Source organism: Lissotriton helveticus, chromosome 1_1, assembly GCF_964261635.1.
Source record: "Lissotriton helveticus chromosome 1_1, aLisHel1.1, whole genome shotgun sequence".
In the NCBI taxonomy this organism is placed as follows: domain Eukaryota; kingdom Metazoa; phylum Chordata; class Amphibia; order Caudata; family Salamandridae; genus Lissotriton; species Lissotriton helveticus.
This window is the reverse complement of record NC_136057.1, coordinates 1325701026-1325715510: the sequence shown is the minus strand read 5'-3', so window position 1 is coordinate 1325715510 and position 14485 is coordinate 1325701026. Positions and strand designations below refer to the sequence as shown.

Below are 14485 nucleotides of genomic sequence, written 5' to 3'. Positions count from 1 at the left end.
TCTCGCAGTACTGTGTCACTGTCCCTAAAGTCCATGAGTCGAACAGGAAGGGCCGTGGCCCAGCACCTGGCAGTGGGCGGCCCAACAGCACCCTATGTCCCTTTCCACCGCAAAGAAGGGAGAGAGCTTATCAACGGGCATTAAAGATTGCAACCAGCCTCTGTGTATGCCACTGGATCTTCTCCATCTGTGCCCTCCGGCAGTCCCATCACACGCACATTGTTCCTCTCGGAACGTCTTGGATGTGCCCGTTGCTTCGGGCATTAAAGATTGCAACCAGCCTCTGTGTATGCCACTGGATCTTCTCCATCTGTGCCCTCCGGCAGTCCCATCACACGCACATTGTTCCTCTCGGAACGTCTTGGATGTGCCCGTTGCTTCAGAATCCTGATCGGACTGTGTTGGGCCAGCTGTCGAGTGCACCGGTACTGTGCCTGTACCCGCACATTGTCTACCCATGTTGGCCAGGTGTACAGCGCACTGGGGAAGGGACGTTTTGCCGCTGTCTCCGTGCCTCCTTATGCTCCTCAGGAATCCCTCCTCCATGGTGAGATAGTTGGACGCTGATCAGGGACAGGGCAGCTGTCTATGTAACTGCCCCAGCTTTGGCCACGTGACGGACTCACAAGTCTGTTATGCGGGCCCCTTAATGTGCCCCCGACAGTGAGCAGCGCATGTCTCTATTGTGCTTTATTGCATGTGCTCAGGTGGCTCCCATGGGCAACCAATCTCAGCGTGCAGTTCAGTTGAGTTACGGGAGGGCTTGGAGCTAGCGAAGTAGTCAGATCCTGCGCTTGCGTCCTCAAGGCATATCACTGGTCACAGTGTGGACCCCTAGTTGCTGAGTGCCGCCACTTTCCTCATTCGTATATGGATGTTGCGATTTCCCTGCGGCCTCAAATTGTGCTGTCTTCGGCCTGGGAGAAAGCACCCGGTGCAGTAATTTAAGGGATACATACACCTGCTGGGAAAGATCCACAGCCACCCACATTAACTCCCTGGCATTGCAGGCTCGCCACATTCACTCGCTTCGGGCCAAGCCTTTAGTCTCCACTCCTGGTCCCCCACGGCATAGCGAACGCAAAGGCCTCAATGGTGTGTCCTGCCTCTGCACACTGACAGGCTGTCTTCACTCACACTTGCTCAAGGTAGCAGCAGTTCCCCAGCCCCCGGGGTCAAAGTCAATCCCCATCTCTTCATTAATTCACAGGCCAGTGTCTGAAAGGGCACACAGTCACAGGCACTCCCCCCAATATACCTCTTGTATCCACCGCTGCAAAGTACTGTGCAGGAGGTGCCTCGCACACCGGGCACTTGCAGCAACTCCGAAGGCGATCTGTGATGCAGCATAAAGGACTGGACCTCCATATCCCCACCGCCCCTCAGGGGTTCGGCAGAACTGGAAGGCTGCCTCCGCTCACGCAGGACAGCTGGTCGGATCACGGCACCTGCAATCGCGTGCCTCGCGTTGCCGCTCAGTATCCCAGCGCGGCCTCGAGACGTCAACTCCGCACAGGCGGCAATTCCGTGTCATCCACAGCACTCAGTGCTAGAGCCCGTCCACCATCTCGGCCGGTTAGCCACGCCCCCACAGTTTTTCGTCCTTGTTTGTGAAGTTTGTAAGATGAACTGAGGATCTATTAGGTAAATATGTCCCATGATTTCAAAGTTTACCAATCACCACTGGAAAATATAAACAGAGAAGTATTGAAAACTTTGCAAAAGGGGGAAATCTTTGCACTCTTCTACTGTTTATTCTTGTGAATTAACCCAATCAGCTGTTTAGGCTTTAGTGTTGTCCTGCATCTATGCAACCTGCGAAGTGCTTTTAACCTTTCAAAGAAGGCACTGGTCCTGCCAATCATTGGTCACCATTTCGCAAACAAACTTATTTGTAGTGAGTGGAGGTGGTCTTTTGTTACCCAAATTTTTCTACGAATAAGAAGGATTTCGTTGGAAGTGCACCATACTTTGAAAATTACCTTTTTGAAATTTATACTTGTAAAATCCTGAGGGTTATATTCACAAGAACGTGTGATAACTACAGTAAGAGTAGCATAACGCAACTTTCAACATCGGGGGAAAATAACCCTGTGGCAAAGTGGAATTCACAACGCGGCTGTAACATGCGATAGTCTGCTGAAACCGTGGACAATGTCCGCGATACAACCACCTCAATGGAGTCAAAAACACAAACCACAACACCAAAAACATGCGATGGGCCAAAGCGCAAAGAGGAAATCAGCGATAAGCAGCAACGGGCCTGGAACACCCACCTGGAAAATCACCATAAACAGTAGAAAAAACACCCAAACACAAATTGACCAACACCCAAGCACCATGGAGGCAGCCGGAGGAGGCGCAGAGGATGAGCGCAACCCCACAAGCACCCCGGACGACCAGCCTGGGACCTCAGGGACAAGGAAGGGCAAGGACAAGAAGAAGAGGAAGACGAAGTTCAGTCGGCAGGCGAACAGGATCTTAGTCACGGAGGTGATGGACCACCATCAACAACTGTTCGTCACCCCCAACGTGTCATTGGGCACAAAACATGGAATCTGGCAAGACATCGTGGACAAGATGAATGCCATCGGTGAGCACAAGAGAACAATGGACAAGGTCAATAGGCGATGGAATGACATCAAGCGGAGGACCAAGGAGAAACTCTCCGCCAACCAGAAGGCAGCAATGCAGACTGGGGGTGGGGGTCCAGCGCCACAATTCGAGCTGGAGGAGCTGGTGTCGACAGTCATCACTGTGGAGAATGTTGCCGGAGTCGGGGGATCGGACACTGCTCGACAGGACACAACACAACCGCAACAGGGTGAGTGACCACCTGGTACTGGGAGGATGGGTGGCGATGGCCACAATGGCACACATGCACAATCAAGAAGAGCACAGTTCACACCCACAATGACTCTGGGTCCTAGCCCAGATCTACAGACTGTCACAATGTACAATGCCATGCTGTCTGACTGTCAACATGTACCATGCGGCAACATATATGGACACATTGTAACACACCATCTCCCCTTCACATTACAGGGCACTGTCAACACCTCCTGCAGAGCAGTCCCAGCTACTCTTCACTGATGACGAGGAGGAAATCACCAGCATCGACACCCAAACCATCCAAGACATCATTGACCTCATCCACCACTCACCTCCAGGATCAGGGCAGGCCAGCTACATCCCCACCCACTAACCAAAGCACCCAACAGGAGGCACCCACAGCCCCGGCACTCCCCCAGGACCCCCAGGAACAACACATGGCCTTCCAATGCCATGTGCTGGTATGCCAGAGGGCGATCGCAGAGCAGGTGCAGTTGGGCTTCGGCGATCATGGCAACCAAACTTGACGCTACCCTTGGGTGTGTAGGCCTGCTCCATGGTCTCCAACGAGCCCTGACTGACATCGCTGGAATCATGAAGCGGAGAGAAGAACACCTGGACACTCAGAGTGGCTCCAGCGATACTAGCCGTGAGCTGGCACATATGCGGAGGCTCATGGAGGACATGGTGCGGATGGAGGCGGAAAAGATGTCAGCCACCGCTGCACATCAGCGAAATGTAGCTGGTATCTACCATGCCATGCAGATCCTCATCATGGCATTGCTGCCACAAGGCGTGGCGATGATGCATGCTGCTGCCCCCACACCATCCACATCTCCGCCGCCTGGTGTGTATCTGCCTCCCATTGTGGCAGGCTTATCCACTCCGGCACCTGATATGTCAGTGGTACACAGTGCGGCCGACAATCCACCTCCAGCCCATGATGTGCTAGTGGCACACAGTGCTGCAGCCGGCACTGCAACACCCCCAGGTGGGGCATAGCACACATCCGAGGATGAGGACATGGATGTGCCTGTGATCAGAAGGACTCAGTAGCCTTCATTTCCGCCACCTGGCCTGTTTCTGCTTGGTCCCACACATGGACTCATGACCTTCCACTGACCCCCGAATCAAACAGATGCACTCACCTTGGACTACGACATGGACTTCCACAACTTGTTTGATGACCAATGACACGGCCATCAGACTGTGGACTGCACCCCTCCTCTTCCGCAGTACTTGTCATACCCGGATGTACTCTGGCTGGCCCTCCACTGGCCCGTTTTGTGTAGTGAGTTTGGAATTGCCCTGTACCGCTCCAGCTACAGAATGGCACTGGATGTGCAATAAACATCCAGTGACGCACTGCTGTGTCATGTCTTCCATCATTCATGTATGTATGTGTGGATGAATGCAGGGTCAGTGATTTCCCTTGCATCAATGATGCTCATCCTGTGAAATGCCAGTCAGAGGGTGTTACATATCAATTTCTGTTACAAGTCACGTGGACACCACAACAGGGACACACGCATCAGCCACTTTCTTGTCCGGACATGGACTGAACCACGTCCATAGCCCCCAGGTCATTGTTGCAGGCCCTGCGCTGGTACGGTGCACGCAAGGCCAGACCACTCCACTTACGCTCCAAGGGGGGGCCTCATTGCTAGCCGTCGCAGGCGTACTCGCTGGCGGTGTGCAGGTCACTGGTCTCGCACACCACACCCATCCAGCACGGGCGTCACAGGCCATGTGACCCCGCAAATATAAGGGGCCGACAAAGTCACATACCCCTCAGCCGGTGGTGACCGTATGATGGACCCGAGGCCTTGAGGCTGACACTGGCCTACCACCACATGGCGCTGACTGGGGTTGAACAAGGTTTGTGGCACATGCTGCATTGCGGATGGAACAAGCACCCCACCACGTGACGATGACTGGGGTTGAACAGGGTTTGTGGCAAACGCTGCATGGCGAACGGCACAGGCACCACGCCACGGGATGGTGACTGGGGTTGAACAGGGTTTGTGGCACACGCTGCATTGTGGACAGCACAGGCACCCTGCCATGGGATGGTGACTTAGGGTGCACTGAGTCATTGGCACCGTAAGCTGCTGAGCGGGTGTTCAGCCTGCGATGATGCCCGTCCCGGCAGTCCAGACTGCTCAAGATTTGTACGCCTTGCTGGACCGCAGTGTAAGTTGAGCCAGCTGGCTGCGTGGGCCTGCCGCCACGTGGCCTCGCTTCCGGGATCCCAGAGTTAGTGTCACCCATTGGGCTGAGCGGCTGTGCCGGCCGCGATGTTGCCGGATGCCCTGGTATGTCCTATGCCATGGTGTAATCAAGACCCAGCACCAGACGTGAGACCTGGTGGCCTGCGCAGCGTGACTGCATGGTGTGGAGGTTGCCATATCCAGGGGGCCAAGGCTTGTGGCTTGCAGCGACATGTGGTGGGACCTGCTGTTTACAAGCCGGTGGCGGAAGGTGAGCAGTGAGGCCTGGGTGTGCCTGGGAGGGCATGCTCGGATGGGCGGCGGGAGGGACTGGGGTGCCTCTGCCCGGGTGTGCATTGGCGGGCGGGCCACGCTGTCATGTGCAAGTGTGTGTACTGTGCCAGTCATGTATCTGGACTCTGTTTCAGATGACGGCTCTGACTCTGATGTGTGACCTGGTGTACTGCTATACATACCGGCAAGTGGTTGGAGACACACCGGTGGCAGCAGGTGAGCAGTGTGGCCTGGGTGCGCAGAGGCGGCACTCTCTCTGTCTCTCTCACCCTCTCTTCTTCTCTCTTTCTCTCTCCCCCTCTCTTCTTCTCTCGCTCTCTCTCTTCCCCTCTCTTCTTCTCTCTCTCCCCCTCTCTTCTTCTCTCTCTCTCTCTATCCCTCTCTTCTTTTTTCTCTCTCCCCCTCTCTTCTTCTCCCTCTCGCACCCGCTCTTCTTCTCTCTCTCTCTCTCCCTCTTTTCTTCTCTCTCTCTCCCTCCCCCTCTCTTCTCTCTCTCTCCCCCTTTCTTCTTCTCTCTCTCTCCTTCGCTCTCTCTCTCTATTCTTTGATGTGTGCAGGACACACCTTCTCCTCATGTTTTTGTCTTGCAGGATGTGGCTTACGATAGGAGCCACCATATGTCTTCATTTCATTTCTGTGTTGATTTCAATATATTTTCCTTGGTTGCTTGGAAAGTGAATGTGTAATGCTAATTTTTCTAGTGACACATGCATCTCACCAGTTGTGATTGTACGACATCAGGCCGATTATTTCATACATGTTTAGGTGTAGCTTACGTGGCATGTCTTTGGACGTGGGGTGCCAGTGAGGGGTGGTCTGGGGTGTGGTGTCGGTGGGTGTTGTGGCCTTCTTGGGAGTCCGTGCTGCATGTTCAGTTGCTCCATGGCATCTGTTTGTCTTCAGGTGTGGCTGTGGGCTGGGGCTCCCTTTTGTGGTGCAGGCTGTGATACAACTTTACACCAGGTCACAGCAGCTGTTAATTTCCAGAATGCTAGCGTGCCTTACTGTGTGTTTTGCGTTATCACCGATCTGGCTGGTTGCTGTGAATGTTGAGGTGTCGTGTTGTTGCGGCTCTTTGCACAGGAACACCTACTCAGCATCTCATTAGCGATAGTTGCGGGGGGCTCTGTGGCAATGTTTTTTGCGGCTGTTATCATGGGTAAACTTGTGCTATGGGCTGTTAGCACCAGCTTGTGAATAGGGTGGTAAATTTATCACGACTTTGGCTGCGATAAAGTGATGTTAATTTGGCGATAGCTCCTTGTGAATATGCCCCTAAGTCTTGTAAATATGGCTGAGGAAGTGACTGCCTCAAGAAGTGCATTAGGGAGCCAGAGAAGCCAGAGAAGCCAGGTTTGCCCATGACATCTTTTTATATGGTGGCTGTAACTAGCTGTCAGTAATAGACACAATTCTGAGCATATACCTAATGCACATTTTTTAAAATATGGGACTGCGATTGGTGGAATACTATGCCATAATCATCAGTCCCAATCCTTTACTTGTTTCCCCCAAAGAGTCTGTAAAATAATCCCCTTATTAATTCACCTTTTCTCAGTGGACCCCAAACAATTTCCAGTATATCAGAGAACCATAGAGTGGCTAATGAACATTAAATGAACCCTTGTCTAATCTACTGATTTTAGCCTGCAGAACGTCTGAGCTACATTCTTAGTCATCACGTAGAATATAAATACATTAATACATACACAATACATGTCTGTGAATGGTCAAAATGAATCAAGAAGTAATATGTTTGACAGTAACGCTTCACCACATCCAGCACCAGTTTAACAAATGAAGCCAGACTTACCCATGAGTTTTGTTAGGTCTTTGGTGCCCTTCACCAGTGCAGCGACCAGGTCCACAGAAACTAGGAAGAGATACCAGAAAGCACAAGATTACTAAGAGGGTGCACTACAGAACAGAAGACAGCCCCTAAACACAGTTCCCCACACTCACTCACCCGTTCCCTCTAGTGTTCTGAGATCTGAAGGAGAATGTGGGTGTTCAGTGGGAGGTTAAACTGAAGTGGATAAAAAAGGATAGGATCCGGAAGTGTCTGGCGGATTGGGTGGGATGCAGTGAAAAATGATTGAAGATGATCTGAACAGTGGTTCTATAAAGTAGTCCTTGTGTATAGGCTTTCTAAGAAATTATATTCTGCAGGCGGCCCGGAAGAAAAAGAATAACGTGACTGCTTCAAAGGTCACTATTTTAGGGGAAATGCCTGGTAAATCCAGTGTGGATCCTGGTCAATCCATGACTAACCATGAATATGCTTGTATGCCAATTGTTGAATGCACATAGGTTCCCCAACATTATAAATATTTGATGAACCACAGTCATCCAGGATTTATCAATGATGCTGATATGATTAAATGTAAAAACCATGAATACCGCGAGAAATAAAATGGATAACAATGGCCATTAATGAATGAAAACAACATGCCCATTTATGTAACTGCTTCAAGTTGCTCATTTAGTTCATTGTATTCTAGTGTCTGCAAGACGAAGGTCAGCTAGTTACATCCATGGTATCATCAACGCTAACAGATTATAATGACACTAACAGATTATGATTGTCAGTCATCTGTCCCTGATCATTTATCACTAGTGGGTCTAGATGGAAAACCATAGTCAATACCATTGAAAAACAAGGTAAAAAATAGACTATGCCACAGTTGAAAATTGAGACATTATACATTTTGGCGTGTCGTGAAACATAAGGGGTAGACTTCAGGAGAAGTGTCCATAGCGAGGGAGAACAGTGGAACTTTACAGAATATTACAAACAGGGCAGAATGTTGGGGCAAATGTTGCTTTATTAACTCTGGTAGGCTATCACATCAAAATGACTTATCTAAAAGTGACTCATGTAAGTGTCTTCAAAACAGTTTGAATCAAAAGATTAAAATACGTCTCACCTTAAAAAACGTAATTTTTTTTAAAAAGTTGGTGAAACCAACTTGTGTTCCTTTTCCTGTTTTCTGAAGGAAATCTTTCCCTGACGGGATAGGGCTGACTGGTCTTGGTTAGCAAAACCCAGGCATCATTAAGAACCCCCACTAATAAGTCAGTCTACCTTTAGTATATTCAACTGTACTATTGAGATGCCTCCTCCCTAGCTTGTAACCTCCTGATGGAAATAAGGTGGCTGCTGCCGGTTACAATCTGACAAAGACATTGTTAAATTTAAAGAAAGTTATAACATTATCTTTTTGCAGGAGACTTGGAGTTGTGACACTTTCCACCTTCCTTTTTATTCCGCATACTCTGTACCAGTTTTGAAATATATAAAGGGGGGAAGAAAAGTGTCGACCCGGTCATTTATATTGCCATCAAATATTCCTTCAAGACAGGAATGTATTAGAATTGATAGCCTTATATACAGGCTGTGTTAATTTGGCTAGAAAATATATCCCTATGAGATATTTACATTAGTCCACATTATGCACAGAAAAAGCAATTACTATATCAAATAGTTAACGTGTTGTTCAATCCACAAGGTTGCTTTCCTAAAACAACTTTTTTAGGGTGATTGTAATACAAATGTATCCAAGGGGGAAATGGTGGATGAATTTATGGAAGAACAGGACCGGCTGGATTATCCAAGGCCAGGCAGACTAGCCTTTCATTTAGGTAGTCATGATATGCTTTAAATTCTTTTTGCGTTTAAGGCAAATAGCATTGGATGGTCATTTTGCACACTAATCATCCTATGAAACTGATGAACTTTAGTGAGCAAAGAATGTCCACTCCATGCAAAATTAATTGTGAAAACGGAAAGTGATCCCTTCCCTCAAGCCTTCCACATGAATACCAGAGGCACTGAGCCCCAAGTGCTTAGGAATGCACAGTTGGCTTGTCCAGATGGTAAAAAACAAAAGGGATTTCAAACAGAACACTAAATTAGGTCAGTGATTGGCTCTGCCTACTGCTAAAGGGATTAGATATAATCTGGGTCTTCCTGGTGTAAACAATATACTAGCCACATTTTGGTCTGTTTAAGGGCCATATGTATCAAGCTAATTAGCATTCGCAAAAGCAGAAATTCTGCGAATTTCGGCCTTTGCGAATGCTAATTAGATAAATGGTATGTATCAAACATGTTTGATGCAAAATAAGGAATTGCAAAATTTGCTATTCCTTATTTTGCGATTGCACTTAAGGAATCGCAAATTTCGCGATTCCTTAAATGCAATGTATCAAACAAAAAATATTCAAAAATTGCCATTAAGGATTCGCAAATTACCACCAACTTCTAGTTGGTGGTAAGTTGCGAATTCTTTTCAAAAAGCTTTTTTACACAAAAAAACAAAGGTGCCATATGACACCCATACATGCCCTTAGGGCATGTATGTGCGCCATATGCCACCAAATGTCTTTTTCAGGGGTGCAGCAGGGTGTTCTTGAGACACACCTGCACCATTGAAAAAATTCCTAATTTGCGATTAGCAAATTGCTAATCGCAAATTGCACTTTCATTCCTATGGCCCTCCTGGCCCATGGAAATGAATGGGTAATTTGCGATTAGCAATTTGCTAATCGCAAATTAGGAATGCTAAGGAATCGCTATTGAAAAGCGATTTTGTACATACATACCGTTTTGCATTTCCTAAATAGCGATTCCTTAAAATTCGCTATTTAGGAAATGCAAAATAGTTTGATGATACATATGGCCCCAAGTGCGATGTTTAGTTAAAACATCTGGTGGCAAGAGTAACCCGTCAGGGATTAACCCTTTTTTAACCCTTCATTCAGGTGGTACAGAAAGAAAATATAGAGGCAAACAGTATTCTACAAAGAACTTAAAGTTGTCTCAGCCTCACCGAAGAATTAGGAACTAACATAAAAGAGAACCTAGGCGGGCATATAAGAAAGATGCATGGGAGGCCAAAGGGAAAGTCAGCAATAAAAGATGGATTTAATTCATTCATATTTAATTGGGATTCTAGAAATTCTGAATCTACATAACCAGACTAGGCATTGTACTTTACAAGCCCAACTAAACCATAATGGTTCCATTATACTGTGGCAAAAACATATTATGTCACTGCATGACACATGTTCAGAGGCAAATGTACGATTCAGTATTCCTGATAAATAACCAGTAATATGGGCAACTGGGGAAGGTATCCACGATCATAAAAAAGCTAAGGTCAGATGGTGCCAAACAGCACCCCTGCTGCTCTTTTTAAACTTGATATTCAGTTTCTGGAAGCATTTGTATCCTCTCTGTTTAATGGGTGCTATTTGACCAAGGAGATACCGCACTCTGTAGAGACGCTCTAGATGTTGCACGGCACGTCGGCGGACGTGACGTGCAGGCGGCCAGGATTGGCTGCGGGTGTTGGGGGCGTGGCTTAGCGCGGAGAGCGCGAAAACCACAGCGGGAAGAGCGGGCGCTGGAGCGGAGGCTCGGCGCTCTTTGGGGATTGTTAGAGATATAACCAATAAATAAGAGTTAACCACAGCAAGGTCTCAGAGTAGTCATTGGGGCCTGCCTACATCATTACAGTGGCGACGAGGGTGGGATTGAAGACCCCCCAGCAAGGCAGAACCACTGACTCAGCCCTATGCGACAAGCAAGCACCAGAAGCTTCGGGACCACCCCACGAGGTACAGGGGAGCAAGACTACCTGGTGCAGGAGAACAGGTACCCCAAAGAGCGCGGCAGAGCCCGGCACACCGGAGGGTGTGGCGCAGAGGAAGGAAAAAAGGGAGGAAAAGCCCTGGAAACCTAGAAGTAAGGCAGGAGAAGAGCGCCGACCCACCCAGCGAGCAGCAGACTGGTGAGCACGCGCTGGAGGGTTCACAAGGAGCCGAGGGGGCCGACACGGACAGTCCCCGAACCCCAGCAAGTGGAGAAGAACAAGACGACGCACCAGGGAGTCCCCGTGGCCAAGTAAGATCACTACCTGCAGCGAAGAGCGAGAAGATGAGCGCGCAAGCAGGCTACGCGATGGCTCCGGTACAGTTCTTACCTCGCCCAGGAGAACCCCTCATGAAGTGGGAGGACTGGAGAGAATACATCGACAATTTCATAGGTGTACTGGAAGATGAGAATGAGGAGGTATTCAAACCCCAGAGGAAGAAACACATTTTGCTACTGAACTTAGGCCCAGAAGGACTCCGGATTTACAAGAGCTTGGTCCCGAAACAGAGGACATCCACAGACGACGACGTATACGCACATGCGCTCGAAGACCTCAATGAACACTTCAGACCGGCGGTGTGCGTGTCGGTGGATAGGTTTAATTTCCAACAGAGGAAGCAGAAGCAAGGAGAAACAGTGGAGGAGTATGTGGCGGCACTGAAACGACTGGCAGCCACGTGCAGGTACGCCAACTGGGAAGAGGAATTCATCAAGGACCAGGTGGTGATGCATACCACGTGCACGAATGTGCAGGACAAGCTATGGGCTAGTGGAGACACCACACTGAAGGAGGTGTTGGTCATCGTGAAGAGAGCGGAATTAGCAAGGCGATGCGCTGAAGTGACGAAAAAAGATATGGCGTCCAGCACGATGGTGAACAAAGTGGATGACGAGGGGACTAGCAGAGAGTACCGAAACAGGAAACCAACAGAAAGAGGGCCCAGCAAGTGGCAAAGCAGCACGAACACGTCGGGTAAACAAGCGGGTAGCAACAGGAAGTCATGCTACAGGTGTGGGAGCTGGTCGCACGATCGGAAGTGCCCTGCTTTCCGCGCCAAGTGTGCGTTCTGTGGAATAATCGGCCACTACGAGAAGGTTTGCAGGAAGAAGGCCTCCAAGAGCATGGTGAGATGTGTGGGTCAAGGCAACGACGATCCGGACGGCGATTCGGAGCCAGAAGAAGTCACGGTGATCTACATTGAGGATCAGGTACTAAGCACGGAGGGCAAAGTTCTAGACAGAGAAGGTAGACGCACGATGAAACCGGTTTTGGAGATGGCTATAGGCGGTGTCAAGATCAACGTGGTGGCAGATACAGGGTCTCCCTTCACCATCATCCAGAGAGCAGTGTGGGAGGAGAAGTTTGCGCCACGACTCGGGCCAGAGCTAGAAAAGCTAGACATCCGCCCGGTCACGTACAATGGAGATCGTATCCCCATGGCAGGATTCAGACCCTTGACCTTCGAATTTCGAGGCCGGTCAGCACACTGTAAACTCTATGTATCGGAGAGAGGGCCGTCAGTCTTGGGTTGGTTGGATCAGGGCGACCTAGGAATCAAGCTGGATCCGGGCGGCAAGGAGCAAATTCTCCTGACGGACCAGGTGGCAGGGCCAAGTCTGGACAAATGGAAAAGCGAATATCCAAAGGTATTTGGGGGCACAGTGGGGAAGCTGGAAAAATTCGCCCACAAGATCATCCTGAAGGGAAACGCTGTCCCGGTGGCCCACAAGGCTAGAAATGTCCCGTTGGCAGTGAGAGACGCTGTGAGAGCAGAACTACAAGACCTGGAAAACAAGGGGATCATAGAACCCATCACGTGCGCCGAGTGGCTGGCGCCCCTGGTAGTGGTCAAGAAACCCAACGGAAGGGTCCGGTTGTGTGTTGACCTGAGAGAACTGAATAAAAACATTGTGGTGGAAAGATTCCCCTTGCCCAGGATAGAGGAGATGCTGGCCAGCACCAGGGGGATTAAGTGGTACTCAACAATAGACTTGACCTCTGCATATCATCAAATTGCTCTGCATCCGGACAGCCGCAAACTAACATCTTTCATCACCCCGTTTGGGTGCTATCAATTCCGCAGGATGCCATTCGGTTTAGCTTCTGCAGCGGCGGTGTTCCAGAAGATGATGCACCAATTATTCAAGGACATCAAGGAAGTCCAATACTTCCAAGATGACATCCTGGTGATGGGCAGAGACATACCAGACCACGACAGGAAGTTGGCAGAAGTCTTGAAGATCCTAGAAGGGAAAGGACTCACGGCTGAATGGTCCAAATGCAAAATAGGGATGGACTCGGTAACCTACCTGGGGCATGAGATAGGGGCACAAGGTGTAACCCCCAAAGCAGACAACGTCAGGGCGATTTGCGAGGCACCACCCCCCTCCACCAAGGAAGAGGTCAGGTCATTCCTGGGGATGGCAGAGTATTATGGAAAATTTGTGCAGCACTTTGCCTCTAAGACTCATCATATGAGACAGCTAACGAAAGAGAATACGGAATTCAAGTGGTCAGAGGACACACAAAGGGAATTCGAGATCATCAAAAAGGAAGTGGCAGGAGCCATACCCCTTCAAGGGTTCGACCCTCAAGGCAAAACCGTCCTCACAACAGACGCCAGCGACAAGGGACTGGGTGCAGTCCTCATGCAAGACCGAGGGCAAGGTCAGCTGGAGACGATCTGCTTCGCCTCGCGCACACTGAGTGAGACAGAAAGGAAGTACAGTGTGATAGAAAAGGAGATGCTGGCGGTGGTATGGGCCACCACGCGCTTCCGACAATTCCTGTGGGGCACCAGATTTCAACTACGGACCGACCACAAACCTCTACTGAGAGTGCTGACATCGAGTGGCCATGCAGAGGCGACACCCCGGATATCGAAGATGTCGCTAAAGCTCCTAGAGTTTAGGTATGATGTGGAACACATACCAGGCAGCAAAAACAAGGTAGCAGACTACCTGAGCCGAGCGGCGGCTATGGAACCTAGTGAAGAGGACAAGTCATGCACAGAAGAATGGGTGGCACTAATGGAGGATCATGAAAAGGTTATCAGCCTTCAGGAATGGACACAGGCTTATGCAGAGGACCAGACGTTAGAAGAGGTGAAAACCTACATCACTCAAGGATGGCCGGATAAGAGACGGGTCCGGAAGGAACTCAACCCCTACTTTGAAGTGAGGGAGGAACTCTCCCTGGACAATCAAGGAACATTTGTATATAGAGGAGAGAAAGTTGTCCCTCCAACGAACATCATACCCCGACTGCTGGACATGTTGCACGAAGGGCACCTGGGCATAGGGAAACTCAAACTGAGGTCCAAGCAGAACTATTGGTGGCCGGGAATGGACATAAGAGCGGAACGACATGTAAGAGAGTGCGTGAGGTGCCAAGGCGCAGACAAGACACTCAAACCTCTGCGCCCAGCATTAGGTGCATTCGAAACACCAAAGAACCCCTGGGAAGAGTTGTCTGTCGACATCTTAGGCC

General features: G+C 49.6%; 1 protein-coding gene across 1 annotated transcript in view; it reads right to left on the bottom strand.

Moving 5' to 3' along the window:
* Positions 1-14485, bottom strand: part of LOC144772787 (CD209 antigen-like protein C) — a 195779-nt gene that overhangs the window by 80898 nt on the left and 100396 nt on the right. Inside the window, exon 4 of the mRNA XM_078657351.1 lies at positions 7150-7209. Coding sequence (XP_078513477.1) covers positions 7150-7209 — 60 coding nt within the window. The remainder of the gene's footprint in view (positions 1-7149; positions 7210-14485) is intronic.